This window comes from Mus caroli, chromosome X (genome assembly GCF_900094665.2).
Source record: "Mus caroli chromosome X, CAROLI_EIJ_v1.1, whole genome shotgun sequence".
Lineage (NCBI taxonomy): Eukaryota > Metazoa > Chordata > Mammalia > Rodentia > Muridae > Mus > Mus caroli.
Window position 1 is genome coordinate 157082997 of NC_034589.1, and position 19541 is coordinate 157102537.

Below are 19541 nucleotides of genomic sequence, written 5' to 3' on the forward strand. Positions count from 1 at the left end.
CTGTACTCAGCCAGTTTACTACAAATGTGACTTATGGAGTATACCTCATAAAATAATCATGTGGGTCTATACAACAAGCCTATACCTGTGGTTAGGACTGGGTTTTGACTCTACTCCCAGTCACAAATAGAATATTTATTGTTTCCAGATCTTTTCATTAGATTGTCTCCACCACTTAAGTATGGCAGACCCAGTGTTCCCAGCTCTATGTATCCTATGGCAAACCTAAAAAGGTGGAGTTTCAAACATGTGTGATGAAATCTCTAAGCACATCTCATGTTTGCAGTCTTGCTCCCCCAAAGGAGACAGTGAAGGCTCCAAGAGAGCTGCATGTTGGGATTTATGGAGCCTGAGAAGGAAATTTGTAAAGATAGTGTCTTTCCACTTCTGTTTAGTCTTAACTTGTTGAAACTTTAAAGCGATACTGGAGACTGGGGGAGCTGTTTGTATGCAAAATGTTGTCTGCCTCAATTGCACTCTTAAATTCTGGCAGAATGCCCAGTCTTTTGTGGGAGTCAGGATAGAATGTGTGCACTTCTCAAAGAAATCAATTTTAGATTTTACAAAAGGATTTAAGTGTTATTGCTCCCCAAGGAGAAATTGAAACAGTTTTTTTTTTTAAAGGAGGAAGGCCAGAAGAAATAACTTGGTGCTTAAAAAGAGTCACTCAAATAATTGACTGACATATTGAGTTAAATTCATCCCACCCCATGGATGCCAGTAAGGAGTTATTAAAAAAAAAAGAAAGAAAAACATTAAATTCTAAAAATGAATGATATGGATGTTATAACCCAGGCATTAGAGTGATTAATTGCCATTCTTAAAAATAACACATCCATAAACTAAAATAAAGTAACTGTAAATAAATATAGATACTCAATATAAAAGCTTATGTATATATGTGTATATATATAATATATAGTAACTTTTGATAATTCGAAATCTTTTACTTAAAAATGTAATACTTTTCTTACTGAGACTATCTGTACATTTACAGAAGTGTTCATATACACACTATGTATACTTATAGTTTATAAAATATACACATACTGTATATATTATATACATTATATACAATGTAGAATATATTATGCATGTACATGCATGTATTATTTATAAATTATTGCACATGTACAGTACATGTAACATATTCATATAATATATATAAATGCATATAAATATGTAAATATAGTTTATATATAATATAACTATAAATGTATATAAATATATGTATAAATATATACACATATAAACTATAATTATAGAAATATATTTTATATTATATAATACATGCTATAGATTATACAATATGTACATTATATAAATATAAGTATTTTATATACATATAGTATACATTATATAATATTTTATATTTTATAATTATAAAATATATTTATATTATGTTTCATAATATAATCATAATATTTATGTGTATAATTATATATTGTAAATATGAACACATGTATAAATGTACAGCTAATACACACACATACATACACAGAGAAATGCATACGGTTTCTAGAACTGGTATATTCTTTTTTTATTAGATATTTTCTTCATTTACATTTCAAATGCTATCCTGAAAGTCCCCTATACTCTCCCCCTACCCTGCTCCCCAACCCACCCACTCCCAATTTTTGTCCCTGGCGTTCCCCTGTACTGGGGCATATAAAGTTTGCAAGTCCAATGGGCCTCTCTTTCCACTGATGGCCGACTAGGCCATCTTCTGATACATATGCAGCTAGAGACACAAGCTCCAGGGGTACTGGTTAGTTCATATTGTTGTTCCTCCTATAGGGTTGCAGATCCCTTTAGCTCCTTCAGTGCTTTCTCTAGCTCCTCCATTGGGGGCCCTGTGTTCCATCCAATAGCTGACTGTGAGCATCCACTTCTGTATTTGCCAGGTACTGGCATAGCCTCACAAGAGATATATTCTAACAGCTACCTAAAAAGTGATGAGTAGAAACTGAAGCTATTATTTCTTAGACTCTCAGAATATTTAGATAATCTATGAATAGCCTCTCAATTCAGTTGCAGCACCTCAAGAACTATGTATTCAGAGAAATACAATTATTTTAGGAGAATACTGTATGATTAACGTTTTTATGAATATTGAGATCTAGTAGTAAGGAATGAAGTGATAGCCATTCAGATGTTTGAGTGAATTAAGGCTATTGGAATATCAATCCTGTTGCAAAATTCCTATGTTCTGAGGCTAAGAAGAATTCTTGGTTTATGAACCAAAGCATTTGGATAATGTTATATTATGTTACTCTACACCATGGTGACCCCTCAGAGTGGAATTGAAGGGAGTCAGAGCTTCATTTCTGATGACAGAGTTGCACAGGGCTAAATATACCACTCACAAATACCAAAGTCCTGACGTCAGAGTTATCAAGTGCCCTTTGGAAAGGGGTTTCATCGATTGTACTGAGTCAGTATACTGTGGGTAGTAAAATCACAGAGTCTTGGTTACTAAATTCTATATACATTAGCATGTGAGTGGGAAGCTAGACCCTTTACCTCCTAGACACATTGACTTCCTTTGTCAGTGACCCTTTAATACATTTACTCCATAACCAGAAATGGCAGCTCTACGATAACTAAGGTCCTGGGATTTCCTTTTTTGAATAAATACTTTATTATTTCCAAAGGAACATAATTCTGAGTTTAGAAGGTTTTTCCTTTGAAACACCGCATCACAGTGTCTGAAAGAGAGTTGCTAGCTATCTGCAATGATCAAACCATATGTGTATCTATGAAGTGTGGGCCCAAGGAATGCTTCTGTTGTAATCATCACCAGGCCACTCCAAAGGAACAAGTGCTGCAATTGCAGTTAAATCTGGCCCAGATTCGTTCTAGATTTGTTGGAGCTGTAAACAGTCATGGTATTCTCGTCTCCTGCAGTCAGTCATAGTTAAAGAAAAGTTCTCAACAAATATTCTTCAAGTTATTATTATACAGTAAGAAGGGGATCAGGCTCCTGAATTTAACTAACAAACAAAAAAAGATTAATGTGACATCTCTGAGTTGAGGAGAATGGTGTTTTGGAATATATAACAAACAAAATAAGTAAGATCCTATCAAAGGTGCCAGTACAATGCCTTCAGAGATTCCTATAGCAGCCTGATGATGTGAATCAGGAATTGTCCCTCCAGAAACCCCAGAGAAGCTATTCAGAGCCTTAGTAGCCAAGGGGAAATGGAAAAAGTGGAAGGGAAAGGAGGTGATGGATGTTATGGTGGAAGAGGGATATAATAAACTGAGAGAAATTTCCTTTTATATGCAAGGAGTCCTATTTAACATGTGACCTTGACTTGCAGAGTATGAAAAGACAAGAAGGTGCATGGCCACATTGTAGAATATTCACAGCAAGGGAGGATACCATGTGCACTGAGTTAGTTATGGAAAGTGAGTTGGATTTTGGGATACCTTTCAGAATCTTGACTAGTTTGAAATACATACACACAATGTATAATTTATCTAAACAGCATGACCTTCTTCTAAAGTCACTGCCTGCCTATTAAAATTATTTATCCCGTGAAAATAAATGTTAAAAAATGAGATCCTGGGAGTGTCCTAGGGTTTAAAGGACAAGGTGAAACCATAGGACTCCAAGGACTAAGTAAGGCATGTGTGCACTCAAACCTTCTGCTATTTTAGTCTCAAAACATAGCTTGTTGTACAGTTCAGTCCAACACAGGTAAGTAACAAGCCTGGTTCAGCACCAAGGGACCAGTATGTGTTCAAAAGCAGAATGGGAGTTTCAAGGTGAACAAAGGCACAACCAAAGCTTCACACAGGAACTAATGAGAAGCCTTTGTCAAATGCTTTAGATTAGAAACAGAAATGCGGCAAAAAAGCATTTAAACATTTGTTTTGTGTGGTTGATTTTCATGTGTGTTGTTCTAGAAGATATGAGGCTGGAAGTTCTTTCTTTGATTAAGTCTGATATAAACAATTGGGATGCTCATAGAAATGAATATGACCCTCTTCTTGGGACTTGTAAAGCCCAGAACAGAGAAAATGAAAGCCTAAAGTAGGAAAAAGAGAGAAAAGGAAAAAAAGTGTCATTTTGCTTTTTACATCTGAGGGTCAGTGAACATTTTCAGTAAAGGACCAGATCCAGTCGGCCATTTCATGAATCCCCTTAACAGCTGCTCAGCACCCCCAGTTTAAGGAGTAAGTAGCATAGATAAATGCTTAACTCAATGGGCAAGTTTGCACTCTAAGAAGTCTTTATTTACAGGGCAAGAATTTGAATTTCAAATAATTTTTACACGTCATGTAATAACAGTCCTTTGATTTTTTCCAAACCATCTGAAAAATGAACTCACTCCTGTGCTAAATTTGAGACAAACATCTCCCCACAAGCCTGCTCTTTCTGAGACTCCTGGTTAAAAAGCAACATCCTTGCCCTTTTAAGTTTGGGAGAATTTATTGAATGATGATTCCCCCTCCCCCCAATTTGGTATTTTCCTAGGTTTCTCTCGCATGCTTTTTGTGCCTGTGACACTTTCCAACACCAGTCGTCATACATTTATTAAGCACTCACTGTGAACTGAAATGCTGAGGACAGACGTCAGAGGAAAAGAAAATATTAGCAATAGGACGTGGTACAGAAGCTCCTCTATTTATGGAATTTCAACTCGTGCACTTTCATAGATACAAACAAAACCAGACTCTGGAGCAAAGCCCTCTGGCTCCCTCCTTACCGCCCAAATATGCATCAAGAGTTTCTGGGAGCTCTTTTTATTTCTGCTCCCTTAGGTCTTTTATTTCTCATTTATTCAGTCCATTAGGTAGTTAGTGCATTTTTGGTTAAACCTCATCTCCTGTGATAACCTCATGGGGCATAAGGAGAAAGAGTGCAGTAAGGACTAACAGGAGGTAGAAACAACTTGTAAAAATTGAGATATCTCAGAAAACCTGTCATGCTCTGTTGACAAAACAATTTTCAGGGCAAAGATGCTCTCATGCAGCTTGTGAGAAGGTACATGCCTCTAATTAGAAAGACTTCTAGAGAGAACGTTCATGTACTCGGCAGTGTTTTAGTGTATATTTAAATTTATGTGTGCTCCTTGAGCTATTATTTATATCTTAATAAACCCATTGTGCATTGAAAACACCAGTCAAACATACATTGAACCTGGTAGCCCCTCTTGCTAGGCAGCATGCTACACTGTGCAGTTTTGCTCCTTTTATCTCATGACCTAAGAATGACCAGAAGCTGTTGCTTGCTGCTGCTAGCTGACCTTAAGTAAGAGTTTACTGTACTACATATTGCTAGCCAAAGAAAAGACTTTGAAACTGAATGGATTATTTCTATTTAATGAGTATTGTTTTTTATTTTGAGATTTTATAATATAATTATCCCACTTATTCTTCCCTTTCCTCCATCCATATATCTCCCTCTTTTCCTCCCTCCATTTGCTCTCTTGCAAATTCAAAGCCTCTTTTCCATTAATTGTTATTACATGCACAATATTTCACGCACACACACACACCTCTAAATACAACCTGCTCATTCTATATAAGGTTACTTGTAATATATATATATATATATATATATATATATATATATATATATATATGGAGGGAGATGAAGATTTGGCACTGGACAACCAATCTATGTCCTCGGCTCTGAGAAAGACTATTTTCCCCACTACCAGCATCACTTAGTTGCCTGCAATTCTTTGTGTAGGGTTTAGGTCTCATAAGCTTTCCCTTGTCTACTTTGGCATGGCTATGCAATATATACCACATACCTTCACAGCCACCACCATACACAGCAATTTTACATCTGTGCATTGTGTTGCTTCTAGTGAATAGGATTTGAGCTTTTGCAAAGAATGACTTATGGTGTTTTAGAGTAGTTTTCCTATACACAGAAGGCACAGGAAATATTTGAGATTTTTTATATATACATACCGAAAACATTATAATAATCACCACCAAAATAATGTTAGGCTTGGAATATTGCTCACTGGTGGAGTGCTTGACTAGCATGTATAAGACTCTGGGCTAAATTTTCAGTAACACCTTTAACATGATGACTGACAAAATGATGAAACAGACAGACTTTGAGTATGTGGTGACATGGTCAGTATCTTAGGCCTATTTTGTGTTAATTCAAGAGAACTCAAGTCAGGCATACATGTTTCTATGGGTTTGCAGCTTTGGAATCTGTCTGACCTCAAACTAAGTGGTGAAATGGTAAATAAGGCTGCTGAAGCTGCTCAGAAATGCCTGAGGTATAAGCCAGCAGCTCTGTCTGCTACTTCAGAAGACTTCCAGTCTCTGAAATGGAACAAGTACGATGTGGGCAAAGATGCTAGATAAAGCATTCATTAGCAAGGATGGAAGAAGTACAGAGTCCAAGCCTGGGAAGCTTGAGCCACATAATCTGGAAATGCATATAGATGCTCCCAGCTCCTACCATGTTCAGGGCCTCCTATAGATTCAGAATAATAAACAGCTTGTATAGTTTACTTTTTAAAACATCTTAAATATTTAAGGCACACATGTACTGATCCTTTTTGGAGTTCTGCTCAGAACATGTCAGATCTTTTTATTTGAACCAATTCCTACCTTTCTAGGGAGAACCTAGGAAGATGCTTCTATTGGCAAAAGTGCTTGCTGTAGAAGCATGAATGCATGAGTTCAGACCCCCCAGCACCCGTATAAAGAGCCAGGTTTGACTATATATGCCTGTAATTCTGGTGCTGGGCAGAGAGAGAAAAGGAGATCATTAGAGCTCTATGTCCAGCCAGCCTAGCTGAACTGGAGAGTTATAGTTTCAGCAAAATAACCTGTGTCAAAAACCAAGGCAAAAGATGATTCAGGAAGACACCTGATACTGTTGACCTGCAGCTTCTACATGTGCATGCACATATGTACCTATTTCCCCACATGATATATATGTGTGTGTGTGTGTGTGTGTGTGTGTGTGTGTGTATCTGAAACATACACCTGTGTTTATTATTATTATGTGTTATTCTGTAGTTTCTAGTGAACAATACTTGAATGTCTCCAGAGGATTTCCTGTGAGGTTCTGGAGCAGTTTTCCTGTACCCACTAGGAACAGGAAATTCCTGGGAGTTTTCTGTCATCCTGGGACATCCCATAGACCATGGCTGATGAGAGGGAAACTATGAAGTCAGAGGTCCCTTGGCATGAAGGAGAACAAACTCTGGGATTTCTTTATACTCCAAATCTCTCTGATCAGGATCAGACTGAAGCTTGGATATCCCTAGAAATTGTTCCAGTAATTTACTTCTTTCATTTCCCAGCCCTGTTTCTATCCTTGCAAGTTTCTTTTGGGAGCACAGTCTTTGAAAATCACCCCCATGTCAGTCCTTGTCCAATTATGACTTCACCTCAGGCAATAAATAATAGTATTACTATGCTAAAGAAATAACTCAGTACCTTGCCTTCAGTTATCATGAAAAGAACATATAAATAATGTCCTCTGTGCATAATAGAAGCCAGTTTTAGCCTTGGGCCACTCAGGCTGGGCTAGGGAAACAGCAAAGGGAGAAAACACTGAGAGATCTTATAGCTGTTAGTCCTCTAGGGTATAGTGCAGCATCTCCATTTGTAGGTCTTCTAAGCTCAATGTAAATATTACCAGGGAAAAAGAACAGTACATCTTATCTTCTTTCCCTCTCTCCACCTTTCTTCTGTAGACTCCATATGTCATGCAATTCACTCACTTAAACTGAATGATCATGTATATAGCCCATTTTAGAAAATTATCATGTACACTAAGAGAAACACAGTATTCTTCAGTTTACTAACTTACTAACCACACAACTACTTATTGACTACTCAGTGGACAAGTTCTAGGCAGCAACAAATGAACTCTTAGTCTGCTTAGATTTACTTGCTCTGCATATTTCATGTAAATAGAATCATACATCATGTGATCTTTTCTGATGGACTTCTTTCCATCGCCGTCAATATCTCAAGATGTATTTAGATTGTAGCATGTTACAGCACCTCATCCCTTTTATGGCCTTCAATCAAATTGACAGTTTCTTATGTATTCACCAGCCGATAAACATCTGAGTATTATGAATAATTTTGCTTTGACCACTTATATACAAGATGTTTTGAAGATGTGTGCTTTCATTTCTCTTGGTTATATAATTATAATTGATGGCAGTGGCTACACAGATCTTGTTCCTACCTGCAGCCAAAAGCCAAGTCTTCATAGCTTCCACCCTTGATTTTTGTCCAAGCTTCTTTAGAAAAATGAACAAAGACTTTTCTTTCTTGCATATGACATCCCTTCAAATCATTCATCATTGCCTTCATGTCTATCCTTAACTTTTGCAGGTTGACTCTCTTCTGTTCTAATCATTGCAAGTACAGAGATGGTACTTACAGGGATGAAAACAAAAAGCTTTGAAGTTGTTCTAATATCTGTTATGATGTACAAAACAGCTTGCATTTGTTCCAAAGGTAATGCTTTCCCATCAACAACAGTCAATCAGTAGCAGATAATTTTTCATCTTCCCAGATTAGAGAGAAAAAAAAAACATTTTCTGGGTAGGAAGACTTTACAATGGATGTGAAAGGGGTTTTCCCTTGGGAAAATCACAAGAACTGTTCAGTCTCATGTGCAGATTTGTCATTTAACATGTTAATGTGAAAAAATTCTTTGTTTCTTAAAAAAAATAAACCACTCTCTTAAGAACTTTGAAAGAAATCATGTGGCCTGAAGACAATAGGAAGAGAACTTGATGATGTTAAGGGGTGGGGGGAGAAAGCAAGTTATTGTGTAGACTCAGAGATCTATAGAATAGGCTTAATTGCAAGGTTCATTGCTTTTCATTAGTTTCTGATTCTTGCTGGTTAGTCATATACCTAGGCATATTTTTACATCTTTTGAAATATGAAGTCCAGTGCTTAAGATAGCTTCAAGTATTGTCTCATATTACCGGCTTGACCTTGCATAAGTCTCTTGACCAAGGACAAGCCTTTGTAAGCATCAGTTTCTGCATCTCATTACCATTTCTGCAGTTCTCAAGTCGTGTTGTACATAGAGATCTTGTTTAAAATGTCAGCCCTGAGCTGGTGGATAAAGTAATTCTGATCAGTGTGTTTTGAGGACTTTCTTCACAATAATAATTTAAAGCCTACATCCAAGTGTATACTGATGCCTGTCACCCTGAGGACCATTCTTTTGATTACTAATTAGCTATTTCTGTTTGGCTTCTTCCCTTTTGTACCATCTTCTGCTAAAGGGGAAGAAAAATCTTATATCCTCATGTATTTTTTTTTCATTTGTACTGCATGAGAATGCAAAAAAAAAAAAAGACAACCAAAATAAAAACAAAGAAAAAGTTCTAGTCTAGATCCTGATTTATTAGAGTTTCTTTCACCAGAAGAATTTCTATATAAACTAGAATCTCTCAATTTATGTACTCTGGATATTTTCAGCCAGGCCAAATTTTTCTATGTGTGTGATACTGTTTTCTGTATTTATTATAGGATACTAGACAGTATTTCTCCCCTGTGCATACAAGATGCCAGTAGCAGCTCTCCTTGCTTCCAGTTTGCAAACATGCTAGCTGCTTCATATTACCAAAAGTGTCCAGGGCAGTGTACACATTAAATGATAATGTGGTGGGAACCACCCTTCTAAAATGTAGTCGTTCAGAAAAGAATTCAAGAAATTATGTTGGGGACAATTTCCTTTGTTTCATTTTTGTTATACTGCAAGGCAAGAAGCTGCTAAACTGTTAGTGCTCTGACCCTGTGCATTAGGCATCGCTCAGGATTGAGGAACACTCTGGCTTATCATATTTGTTGGATTAAGAGCTCCAGATAGGTTAAGTGTCTTGGCAGGAGAAGGACATTTTGTTTTATTGTCCTCATTTTATTGAATGCTTGACAACAAAAAATTTTAAGGTTGGCCTCATATATTATCCTCTTTATCATGAAGATAGATTTATCACAAGATAGATTTATTGGGGGAGTCCTGCTACATGTGAAAATGTTTTGAAAACTACAGTCACCACAGCAACACAGTGTCACCATTTACACTACTGTTGAGCCTCGAAAGTAAGGAGATTTTGAGCTTCCAAAATTGGTTTGTTTAGATTAATAGTCAAGTGCTTTCAAATGCTTCCACAAATGGCCAGCCAATCTGCTGGAATTCCACCAACCTGCCATGTTGCTTGGTTCCCAGAAGTCAGCTCATTTCTTCCCTTCTGAAGTACTGAGCTTTATCATCAGGTGGTACAAAATATACTGTACTGAGAAGAACGATGTTCTTGGTGTAAGCACTCTATGTAGGCATTCTTGAAGACCAATTTCCTTATGGCTATGAAAGGGTTCACAACCTGGCATACTTGGTATTAGAGGCCAGATCATTCTTTGTGATGGTAGTTATCCTTCTAACAGTTGGAAAATATTTAGTACCATTTCTGTTGTCCACTTACTAGATTCAAGGGCCAGTTTTCCCAAGTTATAACAGGATATGGCAACTCTAGGTATTGCTAAATTTCTCCCTAGGAGTAAAATCATCTTCAGTAGGGAATCAATGACCAAAGAGATATGGATAGAGATTCTGGTAATTCAATGGAGGAGCATGAATAATAACAAGAAGGAGCCTTTACTCTGAAACCTGATTGATTACTGTGTAAATTCTTTTGTGTCCAACTTTCTATTTATATTTCATATGTATCATATATTATGTATGTACAACAAGAAAACTCTCCTTTTAAATAAAATGAAAATGATCATACTTTCCTCATATCAATGTAATAGAGATACTGTTTTTTTTATTTCCACAGAGCCCCCCGACTTACGTGCTCAATCAACAGTGGAAACAATATAATTTAGAATATTCCTCCTACCACTTGTAGTAGTGTCACAGTCTTGGACACTCTGCAAAGTATGGGTACTCGAGCTGTTATACAGATAAAGGTAGGGTGGAATTAGAGAAAGGAATACCACTTTATTCTGGCTATAAATGTGAAGTCATTTCCTTTTCATCAGTCCATATTAATTATATATAATAATGGTTTCACTATGACTTTCATACAAGTACATACAGTGTTTTAATCACATTCACTCCTGATAATCTCCTTTCTATTTCTATTTGTACTTACACATCTTTCTTTCTGCTTTTGTTTTTCTTTCTTCCCTCCTCCTCATATTTTTGTTGTTCCTGTTCCTCCTCTTCCTCCTCTTCTTCTTCTGTAAACCAATAGGTGAATGGATATTTTAAAGAACATATTAACACAGTAAGGAGAAAGCTCATAAGGCCTCAACCATAGACAAAGGACTATAGTCAACAAGGACTGTTGAGAGTAGGAGAAATAATCTTCTACAGTGAAAGGCACAACAATTGGTAATCTAGTACTAAATGATATCAGCTATGGAAACATACATACAAGAAATATTATGCAGACTGAGTTGATTTTGTTGATGTATTTAGGAATATATATATTATATTTAAAATAATTTATCATTTACATGTTTTATTATATATATTTAATATATATTAAAGAGAAGAGAGAGATGTACACTCAGGAGGCAGAGGCAGGCAGATTTCTGAGTTCGAGGCCAGCCTGGTCTACAAAGTAAGTTCCAGGACAGCCAGGGCTATACAGAGAAACCCTGTCTCAAAAAACCAGAGAGAGAGAGGGAGAGAGAGAGAGAGAGAGAGAGAGAGAGAGAGAGAGAGAGAATGTCCTGAATTTAAGAGAGCTAGGTGAACTATGAAGGCGGGTTTGAATGGAAGAAAGGGAAGAAATAAGTGAAGAAATTCTATTATAATTTCAAAAAGTAACATTAGACAAGAAGAAAAATAAATAAAAAGGCATGGGCAATTTATCAGTTGCTTTACCATTAATTAGATTGTTTTTCCCTCTCCCAGGAACCATTAATTACCTATAGATCTCCAGGGAGAGGTTGAACTTCATGAGTCCCTTCCCTCTCCTTGATAGTGTGCCCACAGACACAGTCTTGTGCAGATTATGGGCAGGTAACTGAAGTTGCTGTTAGTTCAAGAGTTCAATAGCCATGTTATTTCTTAATTCTCAAGCTGGAGTTTGGAAAGGCACAGCTGGAGGGATTATAGCCTCTCCTTTTTTGATTAATGACCCTTGAATAGAACATTTATTTTAGAACCATCTCTCTTTTTAAGGGCACTCTCCTGGGATCCTTGGCACAGGGTACTAATTCTTCAGTGAACATATCAGATGACAAGAACAGTAAAACCAATGGGACCTTAATGGGACCTATTGTAATGGTTGCTTTACCCCAACTCTCCCTTGCTTCCTTTCTCCCCTGCATTCTCAGGTCATCATGTTCCTATCCATAATTGACACATAACTCTGTGACAGTCTTTGTGCTGAAGATTAGAATCATAGTCAGTACCATGAGGCTGTGTCAAAGCCATGTCCCTCTCTTCTAATCTCTCCTGTGTGATTGCAGCTCCAAGCGATACTCTTGGGACCACCAGAGATTCTTCAGGCACTAATCTTGGCCTTAGATCTGCTTTCAGGCTGAGGGTTGTATCATTTACTTAGTTGGACAAAGGAACAAGGGCCTTTTGTTCTTCTTTGGATCCCTCCTAGGGATTTAAGAAGGGAAGTAAGGAATTGTGACTATAGAGTAAACTGATCATTCCTGAAGTGCCACACATGTTTACAATTTGCTCTTTGAGATTGCCACCCCTCCAAGCAAATTGAACTTATACCAAATGAAATGTCCTCCTTCTAAAGAGCACCATGTGTATCATTTATTCCTGCCTGTGAGTATGTGAAATCAGCAATGGTATTATTGACACCAGGGTCAGCTGGGGGGCCCTCCTTTAATTCCAGAAGACATGATTTGGGGAAAGGGGGTCATGGAGCTACTTCCTAGTGATCCTTCCTTATTCTGGCATTTGGTTTCTTTAATTTCATTTTTGTAGCTTTGTGAGAAAACCTAAAAGAGAGTCAACTCTAAACTATGTTCAGCCTTTATATAAACTATGTTCAGTCTATTTATATGGTAGGGTAAATAAAGATTTTAATTAATACAATCCATTTGGGAAACTGTGGAGCACTATCCAGTAACACTAAACTCAGGCATGCCTATAGTCCAGCAACTCTATTTGCAGTTTCTTACCCTGTAAAAAGGCATTAACAAGTGCATATGTGGATATGCATAAAGATGCTCAAACTATGTGGGTTTCACCAGTTCTAAATCTGAACTACCATAAATGTTCATTAGCAGTTAAAAATATAAACAATGGTAACCACAAACAATGGAATGCCACACAGCAATGGCAGTAATAGGCTACAGTGACATTTCCAATATGGGTGAACCTTCAAACAAAACCAGCTAGATGCAATAAAATATATCTATGCATTAATATGTGTAAAGTTAGGAAAAGGCTCTAATATTTTTAGGTACTTTACTTACTAAAATACAGTTGTTTTCCACCAGGTGTGATTTTGCTTCCTACTAAACCAAGGAACTTTGGCAATATTTGAAGGCAGTTTGAGGTTGTCATAATTGGAGGAGAACAAATAATACTGGTATCTAGTAGTAAAGATCAAGGTGCTGCTAAACATGCTATAGGCCACAAGGCTGCTCCACAACAAAGAATATGAGTCCCCCAAAGGCAGTGACACTGTACTTGAGAAACCATGTGGGAAGCCAGAAAATAAACCCAAACAAACAAACAAACAAAAAAGGATAATGTTGGAGAAATAGATCAATGGTTAAGAACACATGTTCCCAGCACCCACATGACAGTTAACAGCTGTCTATAACTTCAGTTCCAGGGTATGGTAGATCCTCTTCTGGCTCCTGTCAACACTGTACATACATGTTATACAGAGATCCATGCAGGTAAAACACCTATGCACATCATAAAATGAAAATAAACCAGTCATAAAAAATAGGAGGATATCTTCCACTTCAGGAAGAAGATGACTATGAATCCAAAAGACTGGGTTTCTGGGGTGTTTTTAGCACTCCATTCTTTGACTTGGATGAAGGGTAGATGGGGGAATGTTCTGTAAAAGTTAGTGAGTTGCTCATTATACAATGTTTGTTTCAAAACTGTTCAACTATTTTAAGGGACTGAGTAGTTATGATAATAGGATGGAAGAGTGGAAATACTGAATTTGGGGGCAGGAGTTCCCTGCCCGAGCAGATCCCATAGCCACCAACAACAGGGATGGAGTGAAGCACAGTCAGGGGTGTTGTTTGTGCCTTCAAAACTCTGCAGTTAATTTTCTTTCACAAATGTAACTGAAGCTTTCCTGAGCAAAGGCAACCATCTTTGAGTTTTCAGCAAATATGGGAATGTGTACCTTAAACTATAGGCATGCAGACTCCATTTTAAGTTAAATTGTCTAGGAGATGAAGTTCAGTCTTAGCAGTACCATGAAGTTTAGAGACAGAAATGCACAGGCACTCTACTATTAGCATGGCACACGCAGTTTCTCTCAGAGATGATGCTGTTAGAGTAACTCAGAGATTATTTTTGAGTGCCCTCTGGAAAGAATTATAAATATAGAGAACTTTATTTTTAAATGGAACCAGGCCTGAGGATAAAGCACAGGGAAAAATTCTTGCCTACTATGCACAGAGCCCTGAGTTCCATTCCAGTGCCACAATAAAAGAAGAAAAGGGAGTCTTAGCCTAACATCCCTTAACTAAGTAGTGGATTGAAGTTTGAGCCCAGCAGAAAGGTTTCTTCTTTCCTCCTGTCTCACCCCCACCCCATTATTCTAAATGATCAAATCTGAACTTTGAAGCTTCATGACACAATAAAATACAGTTCAGCTCACCCAGAGCAATAGCAAGGCATAAGGGTTAATTCATTGAATACACAAAATAATCTATCACATCTGAAAAAGTGAACAATGGGAAAAATACTCATCATGAGTAGAGATTAAAAAATAGACCTTAAAATGTACTTAAGTAGAAATAATTCATGAATCTAAATTATTTCATACTGAACAGACCTCTAAGTGTTCTGGACAATCTTTTAAGGTCCCTCTTTGTGACTTGAACCTTGAACACATGAGCTGAGATTTGAATGAGCAAGATATTTTATTTTTATGAGTTTTTTTTTCCCTGGGGTATAAACCATTAATTTTCTTAAATGTTTTTCCTATATCACTAAACTCATCTACTATGGGGTTGGGGAGCCATCATATTTGAAAACTTCATGGCAACTTAATAAGAGCACTTTAGCAAGGAATATTCTAGAAGACAGAAATCATGAATAAAATGTAAGTGCACAGATTGGCAAGCACTGGCTCTTTTATGGCTACTTTTTAAAGGTCATAATTAAAGCAAATTCTGGGGCAGCTCAGTTTTAAAAAGTATCTTGCTCAGAAGTAATAATCAAAACACTGTGTTGAAGAAGTTTTATAAAAACAGTAACTTACTCCTTGCTTGTATGTATTGATAATGTAACATTCCTCATAAAAATAGGGGCTTAACTGAAACTCCAAGCTTATATGACAAAAGAGAAATTTGTGAAACCATAGAGTTCATGTTTGTTTGTATGAAGGAGCTAGAGAAAGTACCCAAGGAGCTGAAGGGGTTTGCAGCCCCATAGGAGGAGCAACAATATGAACTAACCAGTACCCTCAGAGCTCCCTGGGACTAAACCACCAATCAAAAAAAAACACATGGTGGAACTCATGGTTCTAGCTGCATATGTGGCAGAGGATGGCCTAGTTGGTCATCAATGGGAGGAGAGGCCCTTGGTCCTGTGAAGGCTCTATGCCCCAGAATAGGGAATGCCAGGCCCAGGAAGCAGGAGTGAGTGGGTTGGTGAGCAGAGAGAGGGGGGATGAGATAGGGGATTTTCTGAGGGGAAACTAGGAAAGGGGATAACATTTGAAATGTAAATAAAGAAAATATCTAATTAAAAGAAGAAAGAAACAGAGCCCTGCTGTATTTCTGAGGATAGCCTCAAGTTTATGGCAATCCTCCTGCCTCAGCCTCCCCAAAGCTGAGATTACAAGCACGGCCTATCATGTCCTGCTTTAGAGGTCATCTGGGTAGACAGTAGTGCAGCAAAGGTTTCTAAACCAGGCATGTCATGGTCAGTCCATCATATCTCATTTTTATGTACCTATCCTCCCCAGGCTCTGGCCATTGCAAGTCTCAGAAGGGTATAAGCTTGTCAAGTGGGCAGTAGTTCTCCATTTTCTTTGAAGACTTCCTTCTCAGGGTTATTTTTCAGCAGCAGAGGAGAATGAAAGTAAAAGGAGAAAACTTGAATGCATCCTTTTCCCAGACCTGCCTGGTCATGCTTGAACAGTGAAGTCTCTAAAGTGAATGGGGTTGACTCTGTCCTCCCTCATAGCAAGGGATAGGGGACTTGAGCAAAGTAGACTGCAGGGAGAATGAGAAATCCAGACGAATATCTGGGTCTTGTTCATAAGACAGGCAACATTCTGGCTGCAAATTTATGTTTGAGGAGGTTTGACCTATAAGTTTATTTGTTATATTTTATGACAGTGTAAAATACACATAGAAAAGAGTATAAGCGGCACCAATCAGCTAAACTCTTGATGCAATGGATTTTTACATATAAATATACAGACCATCTATAGCACCCTAGTACATGAATTCCTATAGGCTACCTTCCTCGTCTAGATCACATTCCCAACCTTGCTAACTGTCATTGTGACCTCTGTCACCATGCATCACATATGTCTATTCCAGTTCAATATTTGCATTTCAGTTGCAGAATAAATAATTGGAATGTTATAATATGGATTCCCGTGACTTCCTCCTCCCATATAAAGTTTGAGGAATGGATTCACACTGTACACTTTGGTAGCATTGTGCATTGTCCCTTTTTTTTTTTTTTTATCTCCACCGAGTAGTAGTCTACTGTGTACAAAGCCCACAGATGATTTATATGCATCGGTTTACATATGTTTGGACTGTTTCTATTATGTGTAACTATGTTTGAAGGCATTATGAGTACTGTTGTATCTGATGTGGTCATTTAAATTATTCTATGTATAATAGCAAATGGAATTGTTAGATGAGAAGGCAGACATGCAGTTAGCTTCAATATATAGAAGTATGCAGTTTTCCAGGTAATTGGACCACTGTCAAATTATCCAGGTAGCTATCTCCAGAATTCCTGAACTTTGTGCTCACACTTACACTGTTTGTGATATGTAGGCTGCCGATTGTTTTCAAATAATTAGATGTCTGTTGGTGGATGAGCTTGTCCAAATGGATTTCACAGGGGTCACATCCTACTCTCCTCTCCTTGCCTCCAAAAAGAATGTCACAGGGTATTTCTGCAGTTTAATATAATGAAGCACTGAAGAACCAGAATAAGTAATCCCCAAATCCACTTTCCATGTCATAGCTACCCATCTGGGGCCTGAATAGGTTGACTGCATGGTTCTCAATCTCCAGATTCTTCTGCCACCCTACCCCATGCCCTATACCTCTTCTGCATTCCTTTCTGAGGAAACTTGGTGACATTTTCTTTTTTAATGAGGTGTTTTAAAGGACAGGTTTCCATGGAGGGATTTTAGAGCAGAAGCCAATTGTATGAGTTATTGTGAAGCTCCAGTGTGTGCTAAAAACGAGTTGGTTTACCTGGCAGTGTTTGCCATTAGTTATCCACTTTATAGCTCCTTGTTCAATGTGGCCGCTTACCTACCCTATAGTGTATGCCCAGATCCAGTCAGGGTGTGAACTCACTTCTGTTGTAACAAATTCTCTAGGACTAGCCCTTCAGCGGGTTTCCCTACCCTGCTTGGCTAGTGTAAACTCCCTTAGCCACTCTGTCCGGATCTCCTAGCTTCAACAGGTCCTGGGGAGACAGTAATACTTAGATCCTTCTCACACACCTGAGATCTCTAAGGGTCTCAGCACTTTGAGATTCAGATCAAGACTTTCCAAAACCTTCAACTCCACCCTCCCTTGAGACGGGTGGGAATCGCCTTCCAGTGACAGGAACCCAGCTTCTTCAAAGTTACTCAAAATTATCTCTCGGAAAACTCTTCTCTCTACAGGTATTGAAGCCCCAGTGTTGATTTTCAGGGCCAGCGGGAGGAACTGAGTGCTAGGTGGCGGGACATTGGCCAGCCTGACACCTGTCTTGGGCGACCTCTGTGGCTGCAGCCTCCAACAGCTGGCAGCGGCCACTGCCTCAGCAGGGGCCCGCCAGGAGCGGAAGGAATTAAACGCCCGCCCATCTCATCAGACTTGGCCGCTCCCTCCTCCTCCTCTCCCTCCCCCCTGCTCGCTGCCTCCTCCTCCCGGTCCCCACAGGCTCTGCCGCAGGACTCAGTGCCAGCTACGCTAGGAGCCAAGCTCGGGCTCAGAGCGCTCAGAGCACAGCAGGGCTGACGCCCAGGGCTTTCTCTGAGATGGCAGTGAAGTAAGGGGACAACTTGATAGACGCCAGGACCCTCTTCTGAGCTGGAGAGCCTGCTGCTCCTCCAGTCAGGGACATGGGGGACCCGTCCTACAGCGAGAAGCCCCGTCTGCACTACGCGGTAAGTGAGTGTCCCGACTGGCGAGGAGACGAAAGGGGGCGCCACTTGGCTGGCAAAAAGGATACTGTGTGGAGGTGATGGGATTCTTGGTTCTCAGAGGTCTTTTGGCTTGGGAATAGGGTTCGGGAATTGGGTGTGCCGGGTACCTCATCCAGGAGTGCCACCTGCTCCAGAACTAAGTCAACCATGCTTCTCAAAATCCCTGAGTAAGAGTCTGTGTGCTGAGTGTCCCTGTTCCTGTGACTTGAGCAGTGGTCACTTAGTCCACTACATGGGCCTGGACCTCATTACTACCTCGCTGTTTAGGACTAAAATGTAGGTCTTCTGGGGCGTGGCTAGCCTTCGGTCAGATTTAATGGAAGGACTAGAATCGAGCTAAAAAAAAAAAGTAAAGGCTGCCCACTGATCTGAACACAGTGGAGTTGCTGAAGAGATGTCGCAGGGAGCTTTGAGTGTACCGAGTTTACTCCTTGGAAGGAGTCTGTGCATTTCCCTAGGAGTTTGCAAAGGGACAGAAGGTTGCCAACTATCTGCTTAATACCAGAGAGTCCTCTGTTGGAGTCTTCTTTTATCTCACGGTGATCTCTCTTCCCTCTGTTGACTTAAGTGTCCCACAAATATTTACTGGAGACTTATTTTGTGCTGAACATTGTTCTAGGCGCTGTAGGTACCTACCCCAGCATATGTGCTAGACAGAAATCTCATTGAACGTGTGTCCTTTGAAGGAGTCAAGGTTTCACGTTAATGGCTAACCAAACAAGATTCTAGATTAAGCTTAATTTTTTTTTTTTTTGAGACGAAGGAAAGCAAGCAAGAGGGAATTACAAAGGTATTTGACCAATGAGCACTACTTCTGAAGATTGCCAGGAGGGGGACAGGCAGCAGGTTTTGGATATTTTATTTTCAATTTTGAAAATCAGTAGTTTTGAGGTGAAACCTCACTGTTGTTCTGCTCTCTGCTAGTTTACTGAGCTTTCCCTGACATGCGTTTCACTGTTGAGATCGAACATTTGACTGCCAATTAAAAAAAAA

General features: G+C 38.8%; 1 protein-coding gene across 2 annotated transcripts in view; it reads left to right on the forward strand.

Annotated features, from left to right (window-relative positions):
* The window catches only part of Arhgap6 (Rho GTPase activating protein 6), a 498894-nt gene that overhangs the window by 229721 nt on the left and 249632 nt on the right, over nt 1-19541 (forward strand). Inside the window, exon 1 of one of the 2 annotated variants that reach the window (XM_021152836.2) lies at nt 18249-18509. The exons of the other annotated variant lie outside the window; for it this stretch is intronic. Coding sequence (XP_021008495.1) covers nt 18465-18509 — 45 coding nt within the window. The 5' untranslated portion in view covers nt 18249-18464. Of the gene's footprint in view, nt 1-18248; nt 18510-19541 lie in introns of those variants that run through there. 2 annotated transcript variants of the gene reach the window in all.